Source organism: Schistocerca cancellata, chromosome 5, assembly GCF_023864275.1.
Source record: "Schistocerca cancellata isolate TAMUIC-IGC-003103 chromosome 5, iqSchCanc2.1, whole genome shotgun sequence".
Lineage (NCBI taxonomy): Eukaryota > Metazoa > Arthropoda > Insecta > Orthoptera > Acrididae > Schistocerca > Schistocerca cancellata.
The window spans coordinates 4,626,365-4,650,145 of NC_064630.1; the positions used below are offsets into that span (position 1 = coordinate 4,626,365).

Consider the following 23,781-nt stretch of genomic DNA (forward strand, 5'->3'; position numbering starts at 1 on the left):
CCCGCCACCGGCTCCACTGACGTGCCTGCTGGACGGCGCCTCCAGTGGCTGCCCGCCTGGCGCTATGAAATTTAATTACGCGTCCGCCCGCGGGAGGCGCCACCGCCGCGCCGCGCCGCTCAGAATGCGGGCCCGTCCCTGCAGACACCGATAAACGCGCATTCTTTGTTCAAAGTTGCGGCCCAGGAATGCCTTCCTCCTCCTCTCCCTCTCTCTCGCTCTTCCCTTTTTTCCCTTTTTTCCACTGCCAGTTTTTGGAGCTGCGTCAGTCCTGCGGATCTCCAGGCCGGTGGCACCGTTATACGCCCTCCCTCCCCCCACCCCTCTGCACTGTAGGCGGACATCACTGCCTCACCACCTAGGGGCACCTCTTCCCGCATTCGCTGACTAGGATGTTTCTTCTGAATCAGTGAAATAGGCCGTCCTAGGGACTTACGTTGTACCGGATGTCGCTAATCATACATTGCTGTTTATTCTGCGTAAGGTAAGCTTGTTCAGATAGAACATGTAATTATTTCAGAAAAACTTAGGTTTTATCGAACTGATAGCTTTACGAAGAACTGATTTAAATCAGGCTTAACAAACAGAATGCAACAAAGTTGTGCTGAATAATTCAAACAACGTTCGTAGGAGAGAATAATCAGTTACTGGCGAGAAACCACAAACGGAGTCCCACGTGGCTCAGTATTGGGTCCACTGTTATTCCTTATGCTGGGTGATTATAATCGAACTGCAGCCACTTGAAGAGGTCAATATCGCACTCTAAATATCGCACTGCAGCGAAACGTTGTAGGTATTCTAATGCTTTAAGGTCGAATCAGTTAACGCTGGAAAAGAATTAGTTCCAATTTTCGCCACCAGGTGCCAATCTTGCTCTGATCTATATAAATGACCTGGGTGACAATCTGAGCAGTTCTTTTAGGTTGTTCGCAGATGATGCTGTAATTTACCGTCTAGTAAGGTCATCCGAAGAGCAGTATCAGTTGCAAAGCGATTTAGAAAAGATTGCTATACGGTGTGGCAGGTGCCAGTTGACGTTAAATAAAGAAAAGTGTGAGGTGATCCACATGTGTTCCAAAAGAAATTCGTTGGAATTCGATTACTCGATAAATAGTACAATTCTCCACGCTGTCAATTCAACTAAGTACCTGCGTGTTAAAATTACGAACAACTTCAGTTGGAAAGGCCACATAGATAATATTGTGGGGAAGGCGAGCCAAAGGTTGCGTTTCATTGGCAGGACACTTAGAAGATGCAACAAGTCTACTAAAGAGACAGCTTACACTACACTCGTTCGTCCTCTGTTAGAATATTGCTGCGCGGTGTGGGATCCTTACCAGGTGGGATTGACGGAGGACATCGAAAGGGTGCAAAAAAGGGCAGCTCGTTTTGTATTATCACGTAATAGGGGAGAGAGTGTGGCAGATATGATACGCGAGTTGGGATGGAAGTCATTAAAGCAAAGACGTTTTTCGTCGCGGCGAGATCTATTTACGAAATTTCAGTCACCAACTTTCTCTTCCGAATGCGAAAATCTTTTGTTGAGCCCAACCTACATAGGTAGGAATGAATATCAAAATAAACTAACAGAAATCAGAGGTCGAACAGAAAGGTTTAGGTGTTAGTTTTTCCCGCGCGCTGTTCGGGAGTGGAATGGTAGAGGGATAGTATGATTGTGGTTCGATGAACCCTCTGCCAAGCACTTAAATGTGAATTGCAGAGTAATCACGTAGATGTAGATGTAGAAAGACGTGGTTAGAGAGATTACATTAGATTAGATTAGATTAGTACTTGTTCCATAGATCATGAATACGACACTTCGTAATGATGTGGAACCTGTCAGGTTAATAAAAGGTGTCTATACAAGATATTACATTACACAAAATATTACATGACACTTAATATTTTTAATTTTTTGTGGAGGTTGGGGAAATTACCTTCTTACTATATCCAAAAATTTGTCTAATGAGTAGAAGGGGTTGCAATTAAGAAATTCTTTTAATTTCCTTTTAAATGCTATATGGCTATCTGTCAGACTTTTGATGCTATTTGGTAAGTGACCAAAGACTTTTGTGGCAGCATCATTTACCCCCTTCTGAGCCTAAATTAGAAATGTTTCCATATGTGACGGATTAGGAACGGGACATAAACAGAAAAGTTGGAATAATTGCGAAAGGTGCACGCTATACTGTTGATTTCGTTATTAACCACCATTTCACAATTTTTTTAAAATATAAGTAGCGAAGACGGCGATGATGCTTTACAGCCTCGGATCTGCACCTGGTGGCCAAAATTCGAACTAATTTTTCTGCAGCGTAAATAGGTTCTGCGTTAACACATTAGCATACCTACCAACTATTCCTGACGTCCGATAATCGCAGCCCACAGTGGATGTCCGGCAGTAGCTGTTGGTTGGTTGGTCGGTTTGGGGAAGGAGACCAGACAGTGAGGTCATCGGTCTCATCGGATTAGGGAAGAACGGGGAAGGAAGTCGGCCGTGCCCTTTGAAAGGAACCATCTCGGCATTTGCCTGGAGCGATTTAGGGAAATCATGGAAAACCTAAATCAGGATGGCCGGACGCGGGATTGAACCGTCGTCCTCCCGAATGCGAGTCCAGTGTCTAACCACTGCGCCACCTCGCTCGGTCGTCAGTAGCTGTACTTCAGTTATAACCACCCACTATATGCAGACGAGCTTCAACTTAATATTCAATAGGCCAATGGACTTTCTGCAGAGGATACTAGCGTCATAATAAATCACGTCACAGAGGCAGCAACGGAAGGAATTGTTAATGACGTCTCTGAAAGATTTATTAAGCGTTTCTTTGAAATGAATTCTCCCTCAACTCAGACAAAAATACTTCTGTACAACAAAAAGATAGTCATTTACAGGGTGACAATTATTGAGCTGTATGAACTGAAATCGTCACAACTTCTGAACGGTTTGCGCTATGTCGTTCAAACTGCATGGACATAGAGATGGGGGATCCGCTCTTGAACTGATTCATAGAGTTGAATCTTTCAAAGGAGTGAACAATCAGTGATTCAGAAAAAAAGAACGGTAGCTCCAAACGTTTCCCACGGCAGAGAGAGAGAGAGAGAGAGAGAGAGAGAGAAACGGAGCATATCAGCGGCGCCTCTGCTGGTCACAGCACAGTGCACGCCACACAACACAGCCGGCGCCGGCCTCTGCCCTGCTTCCACCTTGGCTGCCTGCATTGTGCAGTGCCCCATTGGATTTTGTGTTTCACATATGCCGTGCCGTCTCTGTGCGTCGTCTGCCGCGTGCAGTGTCTGGCGCAGCTTAACTTCGCATCGCACTCTGTCGGCGATCGTTTCAGTCGCACGTCCTGCCCTCTGGGCAGTTGATGCGAGCAACAGGACAGAGAGCCACCTAGCGGATAACATAGGAACTACTTGCAACAACCTGCTCGCAAGGGAACGGACGATTTGTCTCGGAGCGGGTGAGTTCACCGCTCCCCCCACCCTCGGAACTCGCCCGCTCAACTCTCGCTCACCCCACCGTTCTCGACTCTAGCCAGAGCATTGAGCAAAGCAACTCAGGTGTCACTCTGGTCTCTGCGGTCTTAGCTCACGCAGTAATACAGCTCGCGGCTCGACCTGCTTGACTCAGTGCTTCTGCATTGGAGTTCGTCTGTACTGGATATTGTTCTTCGTAGTAATACCGCTATGTATATTACATTATTATGTTATGTATACATCATTTGTTTTTATTTTATTTTTATTTGTTTAAACTGATCAGATTAGGTTCCTGACGACTGCTCTTACTATAGGTTTTTTATTACGGACACTCGAATTTACGATTTAATTACGAGCGAACCGATAAACGTATCGCAAAATGTGATACACCAATATTTTCCTTGTTTTATTCTGCGTAAGGCTATATGCAGCACTTTCGTTTTACAGTCAAATTTATATTTTTTTTTCTTATTCTGGTACGGATTTTGCGATTTTAGGCGTCTTCGGAAGGAAACGTTCACTTTAAAAATATATGGCTTGTGATGTATTTGTATGAGGTTAATGAAATTTTAATACATTATAGCCAAATATATTGTTAATGTAAATCTCAAGTTACAACATTTTCTGATCACCCAAAAAACCACGATAGTGCAAAATAAATCAATTATCAAAAACTCTCTACACAGTCGGCCGCGGGGCACGATGGGAATTAGCATGCGCATTGTTGTGTCGGCCGTTTACACGTGAAAATGTCACGGTACAGCAAAAATCATATGATTCAAATGGCTCGAAGCACTATGGGACTTAATATCTGAGGTCAACAGCCGCGTAGTTAGGGACTGAAGCGCCTAGAACCGCTCAGCCACTGCGGCTGGCACGGTACAGCAAAACTGGCGCATACGGGGACTGAGAATCCGCCTTTCGTGATCGAGAAGTCTCTTACCCTCAACTCGTGACTGTGTGGTGTGAATTGTCCAGTCATGGAATAATCGGTGCGATATTCCTTCAAGGCACAGTGACTACCGAACGGTACGTGAAGGTTTCGGAAGATTATTTCATCCCAGTTATACAAAGCGACATAGATTTCGACAAGATGTGGTACGTGAAGGTTTCGGAAGATGATTTCATTCCAGTTATACAAAGCGACCTAGATTTCGACAAGATGTGGTTCGTGCAAGACGGAGCTCGACGCCGTCGAACCAATACAGTGTTTGATATCCCGGAAGAGCAATTTGGGGACCGCATTCTGTCCCTGGGGTACCCAGAAGCGACTTGCACGGGGCCCGATTCGCCGCAATATTCTCCGGATCTGAACACATGCGACTCCTTTTTGTGGGGCTATATTGAAAACAAGGTGTACAACAGTAACCCCGAAACCATTGCTGAGCTGAAAATAGCCATTCAGGGGGTCATCGACAGCACGGATGTTCCGACACTTCAGCGGGTTATGCAGAATTTCACTCTTCGTCTGCGCCACATGATGGCCAATGATGGCAGGCATATCGAACATGTCATAACCTAATTCTGAATATCTGTAGTGACGTTCACATGTTGAATAAAGTGTGTGCACGCCCTAGTTTGTAACTAATTTACGTTTTTCTCACATGGTTCAACAATTGTCACCCTGTACATATGAATAGCAGTCAGTGAACACGGCATAGTGCTCCAGATACGTTGTTTTACATATTGATGACGACCTCAACTGGAAGGACCATATTAATTATTCGACATAATATTGCATCACAATTTGAGAGCACCGGCTTAATGAACGTGGACTGCCTCTGCGGTGTAAGACCTGAACACTGTCTGCCAACTGCGACTGATTGCATGTCCGAACCATATCTGACTCCGGTGCACAAGTTGAGCAACTTCTGTTATGTATGAGGCGGAACTATGGGCCTCAAGGAAAAAGGGTTACCCGGCTGAGTCACGCAATTTGACTCTGGGTATGATCACGAGGTGTGGCCATTAATTGCACGTGTGTATCACGTAGGCTGACGTGAGTCTCAATGAACTATACTTGACGGGATGTATCTGGAACATCTTAGGTGATTAGAAGTTAGTAGACAGGAATACAATTAAATACTTAGCTTTAATTCAGCATCAGTGGTGGACGTCGATCTTGACTTTGTACAATAATATTTACAAGTGCGAATACTTTTTTACAATTCTGATTGCTTCACACATGTAGATCAATTGTCAATGCATAAATTATATGTGGCGACTGGCTAGGTCGTTGCTACTGACTTTGCTGAAGGCACTGCTAACTGGCGTCTCGGCAGATGAGATCTCTGAAGCACTAACATGCAGAACTGGGCCAGTGCGCCAGCTTGTCTCGTCAGACCAGCCGAGTGGCGGCGCTCGGTCTGCTAGTGCCGACAATGGCGACTCGCAGGTCCGGTGTGTGCTGACGGACCGCGGCCGATTTGAAGCCTACAACCTAGCCATTGTGGTGCCCGGCGGTAACACCACAACTTCCCTGGTTGACAAGCTACTATTGTAGAAGAGAAAATAACTATTTTTCTTGGTTGATCATCTGTTTCATAGCCTTATCCGTTGTCTTCATAAGTCTGGCACGTTACTCTGCATTTGACAGTGGTACAGGGAGGCCAGATGCACTTCGTGTCGCCCCTCCCCCTTCCCATCGACTGTCTCTCTCCTCCTCACCCTCACCCCCTTGTCCCAGAACAGAGATGGTGTAAGTAGGCTGTTTAGGTTTTCTTAGCGCTCTGTATGAAAATCACTGGCTGTGCTGTGTGCAGTCTGTAGCTGGTTGGCATTGTTGTAATAGTCTCCATTGTAGCGTTGCGCAGTTGGAGGTCAGCCGCCAGCAGTGGTGGATGTGGGGAGAGACATGGCGGAGTTTTGAAATTTGTAACACTGGATGTCATGAACTGCTATATACATTATGACTTTTGAACACTATTGAGGTCAATACGTTGTTTTTTCTCTATCAAAATCTTTCATTTGCTAACTATGCCTATTAGTAGTTAGTGCCTTCAGTAGTTTGAATCTTTTGTTTAGCTGGCAGTAGTGGCGCTCGCTGTATTGCAGTAGTTCGAGTGACGAAGATTTTTGGTGAGGTAAGTGATTTGTGAAAGGTATAGGTTAATGTTGGTCAGGGCCATTCTTTTGTAGGGATTTTTGAAAGTCAGATTGCGTTGCGCTAAAAATATTGTGTGTCAGTTTAAACACAAAAATGGCTCTGAGCACTATGCGACTTAACTTCTGAGGTTATCAGTCGCCTAGAACTTAGAACTAATTAAACCTAACTAACCTAACGTCATCACACACATCCATGCCCGAGGCAGGATTCGAACCTGCGACCGTAGCGGTCAAGCTTTTCCAGACTGAAGCGCCTAGAACCGCACGACCACACCGGCCGGCAGTTTAAACACAGTCATGTATAATTTTTCTAAGGGGATGTTACAATGGTACATCCCAAGTGTTCGCGCCTATTGCGACTGCTGTGAACAGATAGTGTGTTGTGGGGAGATCACTCCGTTGCACAAACAATTCAAAAGCCAAGATCGCTTAAACACTGTTTACTAGAGGACCGGTTTCAATACACTAAAGGTGCCATCATCGGATCTGTCAAGATATAACATGACAGGTTTGAGGGAGGGCTTACATGAGTTACACTATATACAGTACTATTAGTACAGCACCACATACTGAATGTGGCTTAACATGCATAGATCATTTGGATATAACGCTACATGAGGCAGACCAGCTGATATAAAATCATTGTCGCAGAAATAAAAATTAAAAAACAACTCCTCTCATGGTCTAGTAAACAGTGTTTAAGAGACCTTGGCTTCTGAATTACTTACACAGTATTCACCTAGTTGGATGTGCGAAACACCCCACAAACCACACCCAGGCCAGCCGGCCCTCGTCACCAACCCGCCTGGCGCACTGATCCCGTGCTGGCGTGCCTCCCTGAATCCCGGAAAGGGTGTGCAAACGCGCTCCGCTATCCGAGCGGGAAGAAAACGATCTTCATTACTCATTACTGAGACTCCCAGACACTTAGAAAAGTACGAAGTTGCAGTGCCTGTGTTATGCTGTACACGATGCACGGACGCTCGGATGCCCGAAGGAACAGCCACTGCGGCGACTACAGCCGTTAACAAACACGTGAAACGTATTCGCAGTTGCGAGTGTGACCTGCTCTATTATACAGCTAATGACAGTCCATATCCACAACTGCAAATACATTTCATGCCTTTCATAACGGCTGTAGTTGCCGCAGTTCCTGTTGCTTTGGACACACGAGTACATACATGTGTGTCCGAAGGAATATTGCATCGTAGTTCGGAACAACACAGGCACTGCAGTATTTGTGGTGTCACCGCCAGACACCACAGTTGCTAGGTGGTAGCCTTTAAATCGGCCGCGGTCCGTTAGTATACGTCGGACCCGCGTGTCGCCACTATTAGTGATTGCAGACCGAGCGCCGCCACACGGCAGGTCTAAAGAGACTTCCTAGCACTCGCCCCAGTTGTACAACCGACTTTGCTAGCGATGGTTCACTGACAAAATACGCTCTCATTTGCCGAGACGATAGTTAGCATAGCCTTCAGCTATGTCATTTGCTACGACCTAGCAAGGCGCCATTACCAGTTACTATTGAGATTATGAGTCATGTACAGTCAAGAGCGACGTTCACCATTAATGGATTAAAGTTAAGTATTCCACCAGCTACGTCCGTTTTTTCTAAAGTCTAATTCCCTTGTCCTGTTACAGACCTCACGCCAGCCTGCGTGAGCTAAAACGCGTGCCTTTCGGCTTCCTCTCAGGGTTGGAAGTAATAATATGATTATTGTCTATTAAGAGTTTGCTATTTGGGGAGCAAAATAAGTGATGATGGTTGAAGTAGAGAGGATATAAAATGTAGACTGGGAATGGCAAGGAAACCGTTTCTGAAGAAGATAATTTTGTTAACATCGAGTATTGATTTACGTGTCAGGAAGTCGTTTCTGAAACTATTTGTATGGAGTGTAGCCATGTATGGAAGTGAAACATGGACGATAAATAGTTTAGACAAGAAGACAATAGAAGCTTTCGAAATGTGGTACTACAGAAGAATGCTGAAGTTTAGATGGGTAGATCACATAACTAATGAGGAGGTGTTGAATCGAATTGGGGAGAAGAGGAGTTTGTGGCACAACTTGACTAGAAGAAGGGATCGGTTGGCAGGACATGTTCTGAGGCATCAAGGGATCACAAATTTAGCATTGGAGGACAGCGTGGAGGGTAAAAATCGTAGATGGAGACCAAGAGATGAACACACAAAGCAGATTCAGAAGGATGTGGGCTACAGTAGGTACTGGGAGATGAAGAAGCTTGCACAGGATAGAGTAGCATGGAGAGCTGCATCAAACCAGTCTCAGGACTGAAGACCACAACAACAACAACAAAGGGAACGTATACTTTCGGAAATGTAAAGGTAAAAAGCTCTTGTAGTGTCTGCCAGTGCAAATTGTTGAACATATCCGAAATGATCCCGAGCTAACTAAATGACCCGTGAACAAATGCAACAGTCTTCTTTACATTTTCCTACTTTTTGTGCTGACCTGGTACAGCTGGCTGAAGATTACTTGGTCCGTGGGCAGAAATGCATTCTCGTTCTCAGGGCTTGGCGAGTCCACCCAGGTGTTCCAGAGGGGCGGCAGCTGCCCCATTCGCCTGCAGCGTACTGAGCCGTCAGCCTTGTCCGTTACGAACGAAACACGTTGTCTGCCTGCCTCGGCTAAACTGTGCGAACAGAGGTTTGAGAACACCGGCTGCACTGTAAATTTTCTCAAGCGACTTTGAAGAAACTATCGCCACAAAATTGATTCTTACATACCTCAAAGCCTCATTCGCCGAATTCATAAAGAACTACGTATCATTTCGTTAACGGTCATCGTATTTGTGGTATTTCTACATGCGATACGATACTATGTGAAATTCAAGTAGTTTGCGATGAAAAATTAGGCTCGCTGTGACTATGCGTTTGGTATACGTTAGATCACAAATTGCTGCGTACGGAATGAAGCTAACACACTGAATTTTTCTTTAAACTTGATCCGTGTCTACAGACAATTTCGAGAACATGGATTGTAGTTCACCGATTTCCGATCGTGTATGCGGAAGATAGAGTGGAATATTCACAACATCCCTCTTATCTCATGGCCTGTTCGAGATACCGAAACGAATTTTAGCCAAATGATAGCATGCAGAGGAGAGAGTATTTGGCACATGACTTGCAAAACTTCCTTATCTACTTCAACATACGAGTGACAACAAATTTTTTCCACGAAATTGAAGAGCCACCGATAGCTGGTGAAATAAACAATATAAATGGTTCAAATGGCTCTGAGCACTATGGGCATTAACTTTTGAGGTCATCAGTCCCCTAGAACTTAGAACTACTTAAACCAAACTAACCTAAGGACATAACACACATCCATGCCCGAGGCAGGACTCGAACTTGCGAGCGCAGCGGTTGCGCGGTTCCAGACTGAAGCGCCTAGAACCGCTAGGCCACTCCGACCGGCTGAAAAAACATAAAGAAATCTCACTTATATTGTTACACCGAGCGTGAGGTTTTCTCGACCTATCGAACTTTCGCTCAGCTGTTTGATCCATTGTAGACCGCTTCAGGATACTGTCGCAATCGCAACTGCATTAACATATTAGTGAGTTGAAATTGTGAAAACTCGCTTTGTATGGAAAATGAAGCTAGTTTCGACGTGGTAAATGGAAAGAGAGAAAAAAAAAGACGTACAAAAGGGGCAAAAATAAAGCGCTCCTTCTGTTGCACTTTAAGCGTAATCCTGTAACCCACTATGTTTTTAATAATAAACAGTTCACTTGTCGAATAAGTTGTCGTGCTGGCGTAACCTATTAAAGTTGATCGTTTGCAGACTGGCTACTTGTAGCTCGCAAGCTCTGCGACACAGGCGTTTTCGTGGAGGCTTCAACTGTAGAACAGCACTGCGCCGTTGCCGACTGTGAAGGTCCCGGATTGCCCAGTAATGGTCAACAATAGGTCGAACAAATACATTGTAAGATACTTCTTCCGTAGATGTATTATGTTTCTGCAAGCTCCGTCCAAGTAATCTCTACCTGGCATTTGCATCCCCAACACGTTTCTTTAGTCATTCCTTCTTTACGAGATTCCGGTGTTTTCCAGTTATAACATTTTCCACTGGTCCATTGCCAACAGTTCGCTAGAACAATAAAGAGTATCTTCACCTGTGAAGGGTGTCTCTCCTAACGAGGAGAACAGAGCAGGCGCAATAACCCGATGTCACGGTAAGTAGTTCACTCTAAGAGGGATCGGAATGTGTGAACGATTCTGAAAAACCAGCGGGCAATGTTTTCGAGGTACTTTGTCCATCTTATAGCAAGTAAACGAGTATACGGTTCAGCCCAAGCGCTGGCAAAGTGGCTAGAGCTGCGACTTCACATTTTTGTAACCCGTTTTCGAAATCCGGTTATTATTTTCATTTTAGTTATCATTTATCTACCTATTACCGTAGAAGTTTACTGTAGGAATGTTTTTCAGTGCATAATGAAATAACGCTGTCCCTATTCGCCTTCTAATTGTTTGTCTGGTGGATGCCTTAAAGAAAAAGACAATAAAAAAATGACACAAGTACGATTTTGTCAGATACGGACATGGTGGGAGACCGCGGCTGTTAAGTGAAATAAATTATTGATCTGATGGTTTACAGCAACCAGTCACAAACTGGTTTCAGTTTACTTTATTTAAAAAGTACCGTTATTGGTTTCGACGTTTTCACATTTCATTATCAGACGGTTTCCATGCTGTCATCAAAACAAATTATACATTGGTTTCCCGTGAGTTGCCGTGAAATGTCTGCGTGATACATGTGGTTTAGCAGTTTTCTTGCAATGAAATGCATCCACAACGATGTTTTTTATTTTCACTGTCAAAAACGTCGCACCGCATTGTAAACCACTTTCGTTCGGTCACAAAACGAATTTTCGATGTACACCACATGTTTTGCTTTCCTACATGCGAAAACATATACGCAGTTTACTAGTGGTGCACATCGAAAATTCGTCTTGTGACCGAAGAAAAGCGGTTTACAATGCAGTGCGACGTTTGTGACTTGAAAGCACAACCATCCTTCAGAATGTATTTCATCGCAAGAAAACTGCAGAAATAAATGCGCCGGATGGACATTTTACGGCAACTCACAGGAACCCAATGTATAATTTGCTTTGATGAAAGCATGGAGAAACGTCTGATGATGAACTGTGAAAAATTCGAAACCGGTAACGGTGCTTTCTAAATAATGTGGCTGGTTGCTGTACACCACCAACAATTTATTAAAGAGACAATTATTTGGAATCGTTCTTAGACAATTTTCTGTAGTGTAACTTGATTTATAATCAATTGCAAGCGCCACTTCTCTGTAAACTGAACCGTTATTCCTGGTCTGCCGAGAAACAATTGCCAACGTATGAAATCTTCAGCAATGTTAACGACCTTTCTTTCCCGAGTGAGATAGATACGAAGAAATGTCACTGTGGCAAATCACAGCCACAGTGCATGTCATGCATATGACTCGGCAGACTTTTCCGTTTCGCTGACGCAAATTGGAACCCTCTGCGGCTAGAGGGTTCCGAATTACAACCTGTTACACGGCGGTGTGCGACGTACAGATGTCGGTGCGTGCGAAACAGCTCAGAAGACAGAAATCGTGTATTTGAAAAGTCCGCCCACACACACAGCACCCACTCCTTCAGCATGGCAATGTCACACCACAAACAAGAGCTGTGAGATCCACAACAATCTGAAGCCTTCGGTTCTTCACTGCTATCGATCACCCTCCGTACAGTCCCGACTTGACGCTATCCGATTTTCATTGTTTCCATAACTTAAACAAAGAACACCTACTAGGACTTAACCGGTGCAATGAGACGTGGGATTGTGGCTCCGTCAGCAAACACTCTACAGCAGTGGTAAAGTGGTGTTTCACGATGGGTAAAAATAAAAGAACTCGAATGCGTTTTGGTCAAGAAACTAAATTACTTTCTAAAGATTGAAAGGAGTCTACTGGAATGCACTTGTATGTGGCGCCCGAATATGATAATAATATTAAAGTAAACTAAAAAGAAACTATGATACTATAAACTATGTATGTCTCTGATAGGCCGTATAACCAGATCTCTGACTGTGCAAGACTGCAGTGCCAAAGATACTGCTTCTGGCCTGAGATTGTAGTGTTGGAGTATGCGAGTACTTGGCACACAGTGGCAGGTAGCGGTCTGTGAGGGAAAGAGGATGGAGTAGGCAGTTTTTGTGGTGTGCTCTGTGAAGCCACAGAAGGTGGAAGCAGAAGTCTTCACGTAAGCAAGGTAAACATGATAATTAAGACGTTCGTCTTGCCAGCGCGTTAGTATGGACAAGTTGGCTTATAATTTGTAATTGTTGAGTAGCCCCAGAATTTACATAAATTGGTTTGTTGAAAAGGATAGTTAGACATGTCCCTTTTGTAATGTTTCTAAGATCTGTTAACACAGGTATTTATGCCTTTTGAGGTTAGATAATACATGGTGTATAAATCTCATTGTCTGTAGACCAATTGGTAAATATTACGTAATTTTCTGAGCAAAGTAATTTCAATTGTAAAATCTTTTGAAAAGCCAAAATTAACTTGGAACATAATTTCACTAAAGAAAATCATTGTTAGTAATTCACCATAATCAGTACCGCCTGTCCAGGTCACATGTTTTTTAAAGACGTTGAATTTTTCATAAATGTTTTCATTTATCATCCAAACTTCAATTCACATTTCAAAGTATTACCGACAGCATTGCACATCGCTGAGCCTGTAGCTTTCATGAGAGACCAGAGTATATCACGATCCTCCGTTGTTGCCTTAGAGGTAAGACAATTCAATTTATTCGTTATTTGCCCGGGGACCAAAGTTATCATTTTTGAACAGGGCCAGAGGATTCTGTACCTATGGGGCTGAATGAATTTTGCAATGACTGTATTTCTTTACTGCATTGCCCAATCAGTTCGTGTAAACTTTTGCTAACAATAACACAGAGTAAGCACACCACATGCAGTCACAACACGCCACACGACAAGTCTAGTCTTGTATACAGTCTTCAGTCACGCGTTCATTCAATGTGCTACGTCAAAGAATCATTATTTTAAAAGAACGTTACGATTATCACTCTTTCGTAATACTATAATACCGATTACAGTACTTATCAATAATTACATTTCTCTCAAATGAAAAATCAAGGCGTGACTCGATGTGGTGGAGGTTAGGAGTGATTTTATGATTAACATACTTCTTCTTCCTCACACAGTTCACGCACTACACACATACTTTACACTGTGTTCTGTGCATCTGAGACAAACTGAGACCTACATGCTTAAACATCTCGTGGAAACACCTACTCCGAATTCAAGGTACTTCTCGGCATGGACCAGAAATTGCTTCGTTATTCGCGAATTGACAGAACAACGCCAAAGTAACTACACTCCTGGAAAAGGAATAAAGAACACATTGACACCGGTGTGTCAGACCCACCATACTTGCTCCGGACACTGCGAGAGGGCTGTACAAGCAATGATCACACGCACGGCACAGCGGACACACCAGGAACCGCGGTGTTGGCCGTCGAATGGCGCTAGATGCGCAGCATTTGTGCACCGCCGCCGTCAGTGTCAGCCAGTTTGCCGTGGCATACGGAGCTCCATCGCAGTCTTTAACACTGGTAGCATGCCGCGACAGCGTGGACGTGAACCGTATGTGCAGTTGACGGACTTTGAGCGAGGGCGTATAGTGGGCATGCGGGAGGCCGGGTGGACGTACCGCCGAATTGCTCAACACGTGGGGCGTGAGGTCTCCACAGTACATCGATGTTGTCGCCAGTGGTCGGCGGAAGGTGCACGTGCCCGTCGACCTGGGACCGGACCGCAGCGACGCACGGATGCACGCCAAGACCGTAGGATCCTACGCAGTGCCGTAGGGGACCGCACCGCCACTTCCCAGCAAATTAGGGACACTGTTGCTCCTGGGGTATCGGCGAGGACCATTCGCAACCGTCTCCATGAAGCTAGGCTACGGTCCCGCACACCGTTAGGCCGACAATGCACGTCCGCATGTATCCCGTGCCACCCAACGTGCTCTAGAAGGTGTAAGTCAACTACCCTGGCCAGCAAGATCTCCGGATCTGTCCCCCATTGAGCATGTTTGGGACTGGATGAAGCGTCGTCTCACGCGGTCTGCACGTCCAGCACGAACGCTGGTCCACCTGAGGCGCCAGGTGGAAATGGCATGGCAAGCCGTTCCACAGGACTACATCCAGCATCTCCATGGGAGAATAGCAGCCTGCATTGCTGCGAAAGGTGGATATACACTGTACTAGTGCCGACATTGTGCATGCTCTGTTGCCTGTGTCTATGTGCCTGTGGTTCTGTCAGTGTGATCATGTGATGTATCTGACCCCAGGAATGTGTCAATAAAGTTTCCCCTTCCTGGGACAATGAATTCACGGTGTTCGTATTTCAATTTCCAGGAGTGTATGTAACGGCTACTATACCACTGTACCGCTTAAACGTTATTATTATTTACTGTTATTACGAGAGGCACTTGTCAGACACAAAGCACTGGCAGCCTCAACTCCTCACATTCGTGTCAGCAGAAGTACGGAGTCCAGCAGTCAAGTGGCGCACAAACAACACGACTAAATATAGTGCACGCATTTTGACTTGTTTGATTTTAATTGGGAGGGTTCGGGTCGTGTGGGAAGCAAGCATCGCTAGGCAGAGGAGTGTTGGAGATGAAGCAGGTTCTGTAACAAGTGGCTGCACTCAGTGTGGACAACTAGCTTTCTTTTCTGAGGGGGAGTCGTAGGTGACACTCGTGATGTAATGAGAATTGCTTCCCCATGGTAGAAGTGAACAGCACCAATTTTCTCATCGTGTCATTACTTTATCGTTTAATAAAACGCCTTGACAAACTGAAAATCTTTTTCCTTTAGAAAATTCTTTATCAGTCTAAAGTTTAGTTAGCTTTAATGTTTATTACAGTGGGGGAGAGTTGGAGAGGGGGGAGGGGTGGTGCCAGTTGATAGCTGAATGCACTCGAGCGTAACGGTCTCAGAAAGGTTGGGAACCACTGACCTCAGTGACGGGGCCTCGTTGGGAGAAGTGTGTTCGTCGCCAGGGTAACTATGCTAGAAATAAATATGTAGACATAAAGAATAAAGAGGTAAAGTGATAGAAAAAGTTTATTCTATTTAAAACATTTTAAAAAATTTCAAATAAAAAGTTCGCAGGTATTACTTTCCAACAAGCTCTCGTCCTTGCACGAAAAAGTGTGCTCCGTCTACTTGCATCCAGCCGTACGTGCAGGGAAACAGAAAATTACTTTGCTGAAATTAAGATGCGTGTGCGTTGACCGTTCTTACTGTTCCTGACATTGAAAACCTTTCGCTAGCCCAGGATTACGTCCAAAACCGCAAGTTCCTGTTCCAATGTTCTTGTATTTCGACTCATCTATCAGCTCGTTCAGTTTGAACGCACCCTTTTCCGTCACTCTGCATTTAGTCAACCCACGTATCAAAACTGTTCTTATCTCTCCACTGACTTACACTTCACATGTGTAACATTCAGGATGCTATAAGTACAACAGTAATGCAAACTGTACAATGACTGTATGAGTTGATGGATTAAACATTACACATTTTATGACGTTCATAAATTTTAAATTTTTCCTCTGAGAAGTCTTGCTAATCGTGATGTCGGATTTTAAAATTAATTTAGCAGTTAATTGAGGATTATACACTGAAGAGCCAAAGAAATTGGTATACCTGCCCAGAATCGTGTACGGTCCCCACGAGCACGCAGAAGTGCCGCAACACGATGTGACATGGACTCGACTAATGTCTGAAGTAGTGCTGGAGGGAACTGACACCATGAACCCTGCACCGCTGTCCATAAATCCGTGAGAATACGAGGAGGTGGAGATCTCTTCTGAACAGCAGGTTGCAAGGTATCCCAGATACGCTCAATAATGTTCATGTCTGGGGAGTTTGGTGGGTAGCGGGAGTGTTTAAACTCAGAACAGTGTTCCTGCAGCCACTCTGTAGCATTTCCGTTCGTGTGGGGTGTCGCATTGTCCTGCTGGAATATAGCATATCCGTCGGAATAAACAATGACAGTGGACTCTACGAGAGGTCACAGTTCGTCATGATGGTAAATCATCGCTTAGAACAGAAGCGATATCTGGCGTTCCCCAAGGTACTGTCATAGGCCCTCTGCTGTTCCTGATTTACATAAATGAAGTAGGTGACAATCTGAGCAGGCCCATTAGATTGTTTGCAGACGACGCTGTAATTTACCGTGTAGGAAAATCATCAGACGATCAATTCCAATTACACAACGATGTAGAGAGAATTTCTGTATGGTGTGGAAAGTGGAAATTGGCACTAAACAAAGAAAAGTGCGAGGTCATCCACATGGGTACTAAAAGAAATCCGATAAATTTTGGGTATACGATAAATCACACAAATCTAAGGGCTGTCAATTCGACTAAATACCTAGGTATTACAATTACGAGCAACTTAAATTGGAAAGAGCGCATAGATAATATTGTGGGGAAGGCGAAACACTTAGAAGATGCGACAAACCCACAAAAGACATAGCCTATATTACACTTGTCCGTCCTCTGCTGGAATATTGCTGCACGGTATGGAATCCTTACCAGGTAGGATTGACGGATGATATCGAAAAAGTGCAAAGAAGGGCAGCTCGTTTCGTGTTATCGCGCACTAGGGGTGAGAGTGTCACTGATATGATACGCGAGTTGGGGTGGCAGTCACTGAAACAAAGGCGGTTTTCTTTGTGGCGAGATCTATTTACGATATTTCTAGCACCAACTTTCTCTTCCGAATGCGAAAACATTTTGTTGACACCCACCTACGTAGCGAGAAATGACCATCATAATAAAATAAGAGAAATCAGAGCTCGAACGGAAAGATTTAGGTGTTCCTTTTTCCCACGCGCCATTCGAGAGTGGAATGTTAGAGAAGTAGTATGAAAATGGTTCAATGAACCCTCTGCCAGGCACTTAAGTGTGAATTGTAGAGTAACCATGTAGATGTAGATGTAGAGTGGATGCAGGTGATACGATGCTTACGTAAGTGTCACCTGTGAAAGTCGTGTCTAGACGTATCAGAGGTTTCCACATCACCGCAACTGCACACACCCGACACCATCACACAGCCTCCAGCAGCTTGAACAGTCCCCTGCTGACACGCACGATCCATGGATTCCTCAGTTTGTCTCCGTAGCCGTACACGTCCATCCGCCCGATACAATTTGGAACTCTCCCGACCAAGCAACGTGTTTCCAGTCATCAACATCCCAATGTCGGTGTTGATGGGCCAGGCGAGGCGTAAAGATTTGTGTCGTGCAGTCATTAAGGGTACGCGAAGGGCCTTCGGCTCAGAAAGCCCTATCGATGACGTTTCTTTCGTTGAATGGTTCGCAGGCTGACACTTTTTGATGGCCCAGCATTTAAATCGGCAGCAATTCGCGGAAGAGTTGCACTTCTGTCACACTGAACGATTATCTTCAGTCGTCGTTGGTCCCGTCCTTGCAAGATTTTATCCGGCCGCAGCGAAGGTTGATATTTTACCGCTTTCCTGATATTCGGTATACTCGTTGCTACGAGGTGAATTCAAGCGGAGGCACGGCAGTCGGGAACGAGAGAGCAGAGAGGGCTGTGAAGAAGAAGTCAGCCAGTCGCACGCCTACCGACCCCTCTCCAGGACGACAACACGATGGCAGCGATCTCTGCGCGAAGAGAACATAAGCTCCACCACGACTGGCCGCGGCCCAGTTCTAGGGGAAGATTCAAGAACAGCGACCTGAACTGGGCTCCCTCTTCCTCCCCCCCTTCCCTCCTGTGTTTTCTCCCCGCCTACCCTCTCCCTATCTCCTTTCTCCCCCCCCCCCTCGAGTCTTTTTGTACTCCCCTCCTCTCCCTTCCCCACTCCCTGGCACGTCTGCTCAGCACCCCTCCTCCCTCTTATGTACCCTCATCTTCCATTGGCTCCTTTCCCCCCTCCCCCTTCACTTTTCCTCTCCTTCCCCCCCCCCCCCTTTTTTCCCGTCATCTGACCAGTTTCCCCCCACCTGCTATCGGGTATGGTATGTCATATTTCTGCCAATTTTTTAGTGCAGTGTTTAAGTGAGTGTTCAGTGTTGTGCGTCTTTCCACAGTGTTGCGAACAGAGATCATGCTGTCGCTGGGTGTGCTTTTTATATCTCTTGCGAACAGAACCCAGACTGTCGCCGTGTTTTTTAATTAATTGTCTGTGTATTATTTTTCTGCTTCCTGTGTATTTTATTAGCATCATCCACCCTGTGTTTTATGTTTTAAGCTCCAGAATTTTCTGCCATTTTACCTTGAAGTCACCGATTTTATCGCCAACTGTTATTATGTTTTTATTATCTTCATCTTTTTAAAACAAATTCTGTAGGCTGAAGAGCGGCGTAATAAGCTGCTGCCAGCCCGCCCCCTTTAGGGGGAATCGAAACTCAATAAAGGAAAAAAAAGGGGGGGAGCGACGAGAATAGAAGAGCCAACTGTATTACTTCACTTGCATTACGAGTTGTATATACTGAAGAGATTTCTTTTTTGCATGTCGCCCTTTGCTTGCGACATTTCTGTGTTATTGTCATTTCGTAAAAAAACTCATTAATACGATTTGTATGAACGATGTCTAGCTATCCGAGAAGGCAGGTTTCCTAGACACCCCACATTCGACGACTAGGCAGGATTCAACAATCGTAAAATGGTCGTACAGGAACCCACTTCATTGCTACCTCGGAGACGCTGTGTCCCAGCACTCGTGCGCCGACAGTAACAGTACTTTCAGACTCACCCGAAACTTTAATAACCTGCCAATGTAGCAGCACTAACCGATCCAACAACTGCGCCAGACACTTTTTGTCTCATACGGGCGTTGCCTACCGCCGCGCCGTATTCTGCCTGTTTACGTATCCGTGTATTTGAATAGGCATGTCTATACCAGTTTCTTTGGTGCTTCAGTGTTGCTACTCATACGTGACGGGCACACGTGATGTGAGTGGCAGACACAAAAACATGCGGAGCAGACTCACCTGGCGTTCTGCGGCCCCACAGACTTGGGCTCATAGGAGGAGCTGGCGGACACCGCGGAGTCGGGGATGCGGCCCTCCTCCATGCCGAGCGCCACGTGGCAGCGGCCAGAGGACGCTGGAACACACCACACGCCGGCTCACAGCCACAGCCAAACAGGCACTTTGATATTAGGCGTGACAGTGGCAGCAAACATCTAAAGAGAGAATCACAAGTAACGTCATAGCCAGCAGCAACAAGTCATGTCATAACTAAGATCTTCGCGTAGACGTACTCCTCCATGACTGCCTACTTTGAGGTAATCTTGTCGTCTCATTGTAACGCCGGAAATGCATATCCTCCTATTTCCATCTATTGCACTGCAAATTTTTTTCCTTATTTTGTTACCTGAAGATATAACATTTCTGTGTCTTTGTATATTGTAATTGTTCTACTACTTGTATATATATGCATTTATGTCGATGTATAATTGTTTTGTTTTGTGAATATTATTTGTATTTATACGCTGTGTCTGGCCTAGGGAAAACTATACTATCAAACGAATACATCGATACGTCGTGTGGAGAACGAAAGTGTTTAGGATCTATGGTAGTGTTAACTCTGCCGCGTGGAGCGCGGGCTGACCAGAGAGAGTCTGGCTCGAGTAGCGAGTGGAGCAGGTGTGTTGTGTGACGCTCCCGCGAGTTGCCGCGCTTTCGGGGTTTGGCAGCATGTAACTGCGCTCGACTTGCTATGATAGTTTCTGACACGGTGTCGCGGACGGGAAGCATTAGCTGGCGCACATCAAGAGCCCATTTCGTCTGGTGACCGTGTCGAGAAGAAGGCGCGCCAACATCCAGCTTCTGCAACAGCGACTGCCGACAATGAGTGACTGTCGCCACCTCCTCGATCGACGGCTTCAAACCTTCAATCAACCAACAAGGAAGACTGGAACAACGTAAAGTTTTAGAACTGTATGGCAGACCTCAGCCTTTCAAACTGTTCCATTTTCATAATTAAATTACAGCAACGCAGCATGAACCTTTGTTGCTCATTGTCCCAATTGCATTACCAAGCAGGGTCCCTTCCTTTTCCGGAATGAACCCGAGTGTCGTTGAAATTCAAACGCCAGCAATCAAAGTAATATCATTCCATTTCACTGCTTTAATTTCAAAGTTCAGTTAAGGTATTCATAGCTGGCTACAATATTCAGATTGCACAAGCACAAATTAAGAGTCCGAGTTTTGTTACCGCATTTTAGCTGACCTCCGACTGCAGCTCAGCTTGGTACGTACTAAATTTTACTATTGTTAATTGTTCAGAATCATTTAATTCAAGTTCAAAGTTAAAACCCTTATTTCTAAATTGCGTAGATTCAAGTAGCTTTTGAAATGATTGTTGAGGTAGTCCAAGACTAACCGTATTTTACTGAATTTCGATGTGCTTCAGAAAGAAAGCTCACTATTAACTTCAGTCGTTAAATTAACTTTCGATTTTCCGGTTTTATTAACTCTTTTGCTAAATTAAGTGAGAGTGTAGCGAAATTTATTACTTCTGAAAAACTTTCAGTTTTCACACTACACGTGTCAACCTTCAGTTGCCACGCTTCTAGTGCTAATTATATATGTAATAACCTTTCTTTTTCAGTTACTGTAGTAATTGTCCTTAGGACTGGCGACCGTATTTTCCCCCAAATCTCAAATATGTAATTACCGCTAGTTAATTGTTAACGTAACGGCCGCACATTTACTTTCTTTATTAACTTTACCCCTTTTAAAAATTAATTTCCATCAGTTTCATTTGCATTTTTCCTTTCATTTAGATGTAACCCTTTCCTCCCTCTTTACCGACAGATTAACTTCGGTGACGATTGCTTTTCCCAAATTTCCATTAGGTACACGCGGTTTAATTTTTCACTGTCATTAAGGTCGATAAGTGAGGGGGAGGTAACATCATATATCTACTAGTTCCAAAATCTTAGTCATAGTCTCCACTCTGCTTCCCCTTCCTGCTACAGGTTAGCATTTCCCAGCCGCTTTGGCAAATGTTCTTCTAATCTCTCCCTTCCAGCAACGCTTTCCCACAGACTTTTCTATGCGTATTCTTCCTACTGCTTGCAGATCTCGTGTGGTATCTATCTACGTCACTATTGACACATTGTTACTTTCTCCCTATTACCTTTTGTCTCACCATTCCACGTTTGTTCCATACGATAAAGTGCTCTAGAGGCACAATCCCAAGAACATCCCTCATTTATTTGTAGCAGTATTTGATACCTGGAGAGCTTTTCTGGTTCATGACGATCTCTGTCATTTAGTTTTGATTTGCGCCCACTATTACGTTTACACGATGATGTCTTTCCGTGTTTTGAGTAGCCTGTCATGATTGTTGAAACAGTTGCCCTTGAAACATTCAGTAAGTTTGCTCTCTTTGTTACCTAAGCTGGAGCTAATCGGGCCCGACGGTCTGCCCTCTTGGGAACTCTGTGAGTTACTGGAAATGCCGCGTGGCTGGGGCCCCCCGCCTGGAGCAAGTCTTTCGAGTTGACCCCACTTGGGCGACTTGCGTGCCGGTGGGGATGAAATGATGATGATAAGGACAACACAACACCCAGTCCCTGAGCGGAGAAAATATCCGACGCAGCCGGGAATCGAACCCGGACCGGTAAGCATGACATTCCGTCGCGCTGACCACTCAGCTAGCAGGAGCGGACGCTCTGTTAGGTCTTTCACTGCATGTCGACCTCGGCCTCTGAATGCAAATACGAAGTCTGCACTACTCGTAGACAACCTGCCCTGATGCCTAGTCCGTACTGCACACGCACAGTCCAGCGCGACACGTGCCTTACCTGCGTTGTCGACCGTCAAACACAACCGTCCCGTTACTACCACTGCTCACATTATTTTGCCTCTCCCCTGTAGATAACTGAACTGTTGATGAGTGCGACCCCTAGCATGTAAATAAAGTGTCTTCGCTTCAGTGTCCTCTACGCGTGAGGTACGTTTGCTGATGGTTTGCAATACCTCCTTTGTTACGCCTTGCAGTGCTAACAAAGTACCCGCATCGGAGAGTCATCGAAGGGAAGACTGCAGAAAAGACGGGGGTAGAACGGTGGACAACACTTTGGATGCTGACAAGGGAACCTCCCCATCGCACCCCCCTCAGATTTAGTTATAAGTTGGCACAGTGGATAGGCCTTGAAAAACTGAACAGAGATCAATCGAGAAAACAGGAAGAAGTTGGGTGGAGCTATGAAAAAAATAAGCAAAATATACAAACTGAGTAGTCCATGCGCAAGATAGGCAACATCAAGGATAAATTGAGCTCAGGAGCGCCGTGGTCACGTGGTTAGCGTGAGCAGCTGCGGAACTGGAGGTCCCTGGTTCAAATTTTCCCTCGAGTGAAAAGTTTAATTTTTTTATTTTCAGACAATTATTATCTGACAAAACTCTTTATGTTTTCATCACTTTTTTGTGAGTGATTATCACATCCACAAGAAAAGCCGTTCGCCAAGTGTACAAGTTAGGTGGGTCGACAACATATTCCTGTCATGTGACGCACATGCCGTCACCAGTGTCGTATAGAATATATCAGACGCGTTTTCCTGAGGAGAAATCGGTTGACCTATGACCTTGCGATCAAATGTTTTCGGTTCCCATTGGAGAGGCACGTCCTTTCGTCTACTAATCGCACGGTTTTGCGGTGCGGTCGCAAAACACAGAGACTAAACTTATTACAGTGAACAGAGACATCAATGAACGAACGGACACATCATAACTTTGCGAAAATGAAAAAAGTAAACTGTTCACTCGAAGGAGGACTTGAACCAAGGACCTCTAGTTCCGCAGGTGCTCACGCTAACCACGGCACTCCCGAGCTCATACTGTCCTTGATGTTGCCTATCTTGCGCATGGACTACTCAGTTTGTATATTTTGCTTATTTTTTTCATAGTTCCACACAACTTCTTCCTGTTTTCTCGATTGACCTGTGTTCAGTTTTTCAAGGCCTATCCACTGTGTCAATTTGTAACTAAATCTGAGGGGGGTGCGATGGGGAGGTTCCCTTGTGAGTGACGTTAAAAACGGACACAGATAGGTAACGAAAGAAGCATAGGACGTAGGAGAGTGGAGAGCGTCCAGTCGGCAG

General features: G+C 45.0%; 1 protein-coding gene across 1 annotated transcript in view; it reads right to left on the reverse strand.

Moving 5' to 3' along the window:
• The window catches only part of LOC126187727 (discoidin domain-containing receptor 2-like), a 302,696-nt gene extending 282,706 nt beyond the window's left edge, over positions 1 to 19,990 (reverse strand). Inside the window, exons 1-2 of the mRNA XM_049928973.1 lie at positions 19,948 to 19,990; positions 19,658 to 19,772 (exon numbers count right to left, since the gene is read on the reverse strand). Coding sequence (XP_049784930.1) covers positions 19,658 to 19,772; positions 19,948 to 19,990 — 158 coding nt within the window. The remainder of the gene's footprint in view (positions 1 to 19,657; positions 19,773 to 19,947) is intronic.
• Between the last annotated feature and the right edge of the window lie 3,791 nt (positions 19,991 to 23,781).